Genomic DNA, 5,811 nt, shown 5'->3' with positions numbered 1-5,811 from the left:
GTGGCCATGCTCTTGCAGAGGCTCTAGGAAGAATCTGTTTCCTTGTCTTCTCTAGCTCCTAGCGCTACATGTTTTACCTTCCTTTGCTTAGAGCCTCTTCTTCCATCTTTAAAGCCAGCCAGGAAGCATCTTCAAATCTCTATTTCAATCTTCACATTGCCTTCTCTCTTACAAGGACACTTCTGATTACACTGGGCCAACCCAGATATTGCGGGATATCTGCAATATGCTGCAAAATCTCCGCACTCAAGACCCTTAACTTAATCACATCTTTAAAGTCCTTTTCGCAATATAAGGTAATATATTCCCAGATTCTGAGGGTTAGGATGTTGAGGTCTTTGGGTGTCTATAATTCAGCCTACCACAGGTTCCTGTGAAACACCAAAATAATCAGAAAACAACTATGAAACGATGGTTTTCAACATGCTGGACAAAAAGCTACAAAGGACAATGATAAATGAGAGATTGCAAACAAGTCAAAGCCAGCATCATACTTACTAGAGAAAGACTGAAAGCTTTCCTCTTAAAAATCAAAAGCAGACCAGGATGCCTGCACTTTCCACTTCTATTTAATAATGTGCTCGGGGTTTTAGTCAGGTCAATTAGCCAAGAAAAAGAAATAAAAGGCATGCATATTGAAAAGGAGGAAATGAAACAATATTTTCACAAGACTTGGTCTTACATATATATATATATCTATATATCTATATAGGAACAGGGAACAGCACGTCCAGACATCCCTACCTTGAGTTTGTTCCACTCAGATCCTCACAACAAGGTTGGAAAGGTACAACAATCTTTTCTTATTAAATGAAATGTTGTATTTGAGAGAGAGGCAGGTCTGGTCCTATAGCTGTGTCTTGCTTATTTGAAAAGGCTGTGGCTACCTATTTAGGGGCCATTTCACCTCTGTTTGCTCAACTACAAGGGAAGTCTTTTGCTACCTGGTGACCACACTTCCTAGAAGTCCCCAAGGATGCTTGGTGTTGGCTTACTGGTGTCTTGGCCACAATAAAAGCTAATAGTGTCCCCGGGCATCAGCACTCATTTAGCCTCAATGACAATCGTAAAGGACCCACTGCAGTGAGGACCCGTCAGCACCATGGGCTAAATTAAAAGCTGCCTTCCTTGCCCTAGGCACTGCTCCTAAGGGGAAGGCATGCTGTATTTTCACTGGCTCTTGGGCTCTAGCTAACAGCCTAGCTGTCTGTTGGATTTCATGGGGGATGATTGATTGTCAGAGTAGGCAAGTGGCCCCACTACAGAATCAATGAGCTCCAAAGGCCTCCATCTGGGTTACCTGCCAGCAGGTGACAGGACTTTGAGCTCTGCCCACGCCTGGCAAAGAGTCTACTTCCACCCTCTGCTGCCTTCCGGTGGCTACTTCTGGTGTCTAATAACCTTTGAAACCTATTCGGGCTACGAAGTTGCCATTCCTGTGTGAGCAGCAGATTCTGGCACCACCAGGGTAACACTTGAATCTAAGTTCCGCCACGCTTTTGGCCACGTGTAATCTTTCAGTGCGAGCCATTCATGATGAAGGAGACTCAAGCAAGACCGCCAGAGCACCCCGGAAGTGCCGTGGTGTGTGCCAATGAAGAATACCTTTATGGTTCTCACTCCAAACAGAGTACAGCACTTTTTGACCAACTCGTTATTCTCTGTAATGACTTGAGAGAAGCTGATTCCATGGAGAGAACCAGCAGCCAGAGAGAACTGGATTAGCACAGTTAGAGAGACAAGAGCTGTTCACAATGTACAGCCTTGATCAGCATTCTCAAGACCATATTGGATGGAAGCAAAACCTCTAGGATAAATCAAATAATAAAGGCTGAACTTTCAAGGACTAAAAAAAAAAAGAAATGGGCATGACACGTCATAGGTATTCCATACCCCTTTTCATGCTCTGGTGGCTGGCATGATCAAGAAGTAGAGTGGATTTTCAAAGCTTTGACTGTAACAGATTGCTGGAAAGGCCATGCTGCCAGAATCACTGCCAGACTAGACATTACAGTCAGACTATAGGGTCACTATATGAGGCTGTTCCCAGCAAAGGAATATTCCCTTTAGTTCTTTCTTTCTTTCTTTCTTTGGCCACGCCTTAACGCTTGTGCGATCTTACTTCCCCGACCAGGGATTGAACCCTAGCCCTGGCAGTAAAAGCGCTGAGTCCTAACCACTGGACTGCCATGGAATTCCCCAGGAATATTCCCTTTCTAAAGGGAATGGTTGCTTGGGGGATGTCAGGACAGGGAGATCACTTCACTCTATCAGTGATTCCACACCGACAATCCCCAACCATTCCTCTTTCTTTCTTTTTTCTTCCTTCACTGACCTTAGTCAGAGAACGAAGTGAAAGTGACTCCAGCTTATTGCTTCTACTATTACCTGGCTCCAGTCATTGGACATTGTGGGTCACAGATCACAAGGATAATGATCCACTGGTGGAATTTGTGAAATCTAGATTACCCTTGTGGTGGCCCCCTCAGGCAGCAGTAGGTGATGGTCAATAGACCATTGAAAGTTCTACCATTGTGCCACAGACTATGTAACTCCTGGAACATCCAGATAGGTCTGGATGCAGGTGGGAAATGGCTGGGTCAGTGGAGGAAGTACTGATTACTGAAATAGGACAAGCAAACTATGGGGCCATGGAAGGAAAACAACAATCTCAGTATCTGGGCGAAAGCAACAATGTCAGTATCTTGAGTGGAACTCCTTGTAAGCTGGCAGGTGCAGAGATGGGGATGGGCTTTGTGTTCCCTAAATCCAGCACCACAGCTTGGCAAATATCCCCATGGCCCACTTGAGTCAAGTGGCGGTAGCAGCTGACTGAATTGTCTGAGGTTTGTCATTCCATCCACATAGAGGGGAACAGAAAATCTTCCATGGCCATGGCTGTTAAATTTGACCCCCCTCATACAAACACTCTGACCAGGACAACCTTGTTTCATTATCACAGATACAAATCCACATGGTTCTCCTGATGCATCCATGGCACCAAAGGCATGTATGGATATTGAAGCTGCATTTATTCAGCAACACTGCCCATGTGGCTTTACTAAACCAATATAAAGGTGATCCAAATCAAGTGTAAGAAGCCCCTTTAGGTATTATGCTTGTCTGTGTTGGAGAGTGGGCCACAGAACGTCTTTCCAACGTGAGTAGGGGTAGTGTTTTAAATCCTCTACTGTCCCCTGTAATTATAGGAAGTGACACTAACCTTTGCATCACTTGTTGGGACACCAGGCAAAGAGGGCTGTTCTACCTGGGGAGATACCTGGTTCCATAACCCTGGCATCAGTGTTCAGGCCCTGGAGACAATGGCAGAAACTTATCTTTAACTTTAGTTCTCATAGCCAATAAGGTGGCACCAGCTCTAGAAGATAAGAGAATCAGTCTAAACTTCCTTGTACTCTTGTAATGGATGACAGACTGGCCTTAGGGAACATTCAGGCTCAAGGGGGAGGAGTATATCTGATCAAGAACATCTCCTTTCTGGTTGGCTTAATTCCACCAGGTGGAGCAGCTCAGCTATTCCAGGAGTGCAGGTGTGACACTCTGCATAGTTTGGACACATTCTTCCAGGATCTGGTATATGCAATGAATCAAAAACTGATATTTGCTCTCTTTGCCACATCTACTGCGAGAATGAAGACCATTCTCAGCAATCAGACTGTCGACATTCCAGAAAATGTAGACATTACTCTGAAGGGACGCACAGTTATTGTGAAGGGCCCCAGAGGCACCCTGCGGAGGGACTTCAATCACATCAGTGTAGAACTCAGTCTCCTTGGGAAGAAAAAGAAGAGGCTTCGGGTTGACAAATGGTGGGGGAATAGGAAGGAACTGGCCACTGTTCACACTATCTGTAGTCATGTACAGAACATGATCAAGGGTGTTACACTGGGCTTCCGTTACAAGATGAGGTCTGTGTATGCTCACTTCCCCATCAACGTTGTTATTCAGGAGAATGGTTCTCTTGTTGAAATCCGAAATTTTTTGGGTGAAAAATACATCTGCAGGGTTTGGATGAGGCCAGGTGTTGCTTGTTCAGTATCTCAAGTCCAGAAAGATGAGTTGATTCTTGAAGGAAATGACATTGAACTTGTGTCAAATTCAGCTGCTTTGATTCAGCAAGCCACAACAGTTAAAAGCAAGGATATCAGAAAATTTTTGGATGGTATCTTTGTTTCTGAAAAAGGAACAGTTCAGCAGGCTGATGAATAAGATCTGAGTGATCTAGTTACAGAAACCGCAAGATATTTGTGATATTTTATATCACATATGTGATATTTTAAAAATGAATAAAAACTCTTTTGACTTTTGGGAAAAAAAACTGATATTTGACGCTATGTCGCCAAATCTAGTGTATATAAATCTGGGAACCAAGGAGTGAAAATCAGATTGGCTCACATAAAAATGAGTCTGATTCCTTTATGATGTTTGAGTGCTGAGGACTTTTAGGACTCAGCCTTCCCTCTTTCCCTCCACCCCACAGCTGGGCAAGCTGACAAGAAATCCCAGGTAATCTATTCTTGGAAGCCAGCAGGAGGTTCGAACCATGCAAGCCCCTACCTCTGCACCAAAACCCTCACCCTGGCCCCACCCTGTAACCAAAACAAAAACCTGAAATCAGTCTCCTTTCCCATTCTTTCAAACTGTTTTCAGAGCAGTCTGGGAAGGCTTCCCTGCTCTTCCCTGAAAGCCTTATTATGTAAGGAATAAACCTTGTCCTACCGTCTTAATATGTGTTACGTTTGGTGTCAGCAGTCTTGACATCTGAAGCAAATTTTAGCTGGGAGGATGGGGTCCATCCTTTCTTTCTGGAGTGTCTACAACAGTTCTTCTCACTATCATTCCCTGTAGCACACTTGCAGAATGTGTGCTTCCCATCCCTGAAACTTTAGGGTCTGCCATATTCAATATTTTGGGTCTCAAGAGAGACTGTTTCTGGTAAGGCATACAGGTTGGATTCTACTGAACTTGAAGCTACAGCGACCATCTGGTCATTTCAATCTCCTCATGGCAGTGGATCAGCAGGCAAAGAAAGCAGGTTGATATATTGGGGGGGTTGCGGGCAAGTTGACACTGATTACCATGCAGAGATATGAGTTGTTCCTACATAATGGGGACAGGGAGCAGTATGTCTGAACCGAGAGGATTCATCAGGAATTCTTTTGGTGCTTGCCCAGTAACAACAGGAAATGGAATGAGTATAAAAGAGCTAATGATTCCTTCATAATCTTAAGAATTGTTTACGCTTGAGATCTTGGCTAAGTGGGGCTGAATGCAACAAAAAGTCTTGGACTGTTGGCTCAGAAGTCATTCTAGGAAGACTGCCTTTTCACGTCTATCATGCTTATCTTGGACCTTTAAAACTAGTCTCTTTCTTTATTCATTCTTTGCAGCGTTGAAGTGACTATGTTACTGAACCAAACTTGGGTCTGCTCACCCAACGTGCAGCAAAGCTAATCTCCTGACAGCCGGTTGTGGTCAAGGAACGTACAGCATTTTCTGCAAGGTGCCAAGCAAGCAGTATGGGCAGCTTACGCTCAAAAGACCCAAACTCCCAAATGGCTTTCAGGGAAGGATTTTTAAAGGCAAGGTGAGGGAGAGGGTAGTGGTGTACATGATATCCTTGTCCTTGGTTGGTGATGAGGTAACAGGGTGGTATTTTGGGAATTAACATCATCAATCTTCTGCTTTCAACCTGTCTGGGATCTACTTGCTTGTGGTTAGCACGCAGTTAACGTCTTCCACCTGGTGGAGGGTTTAGTATCTGAAAACAATTCAAGGATATGGCTCAGA

At 44.3% G+C, this 5,811-nt stretch overlaps 1 protein-coding gene across 1 annotated transcript; it reads left to right on the top strand.

Annotated features, from left to right (window-relative positions):
* The first annotated feature begins 3,643 nt into the window (after positions 1–3,643).
* On the top strand, positions 3,644–4,255 carry LOC308609051 (large ribosomal subunit protein uL6-like). Its single transcript, XM_081222530.1, has one exon. It carries the CDS (start codon positions 3,652–3,654, stop codon positions 4,228–4,230), a length of 579 nt encoding a protein of 192 aa, XP_081078656.1. The 5' UTR covers positions 3,644–3,651; the 3' UTR covers positions 4,231–4,255.
* The last annotated feature ends 1,556 nt before the right edge of the window (positions 4,256–5,811 follow it).

This window comes from Mesoplodon bidens (genome assembly GCF_964165515.1).
Source record: "Mesoplodon bidens genome assembly, chromosome: X".
NCBI lineage: Eukaryota > Metazoa > Chordata > Mammalia > Artiodactyla > Ziphiidae > Mesoplodon > Mesoplodon bidens.
Note: the sequence above shows the minus strand (reverse complement) of the source record. Positions and strands in the feature narration are given on the sequence as shown.

Excerpts from the sequence above, each read along its gene's own strand:
- LOC308609051 (XM_081222530.1), top strand. The coding sequence starts at position 3,652 with ATGAAGACCATTCTCAGCAATCAGACTGTCGACATTCCAGAAAATGTA.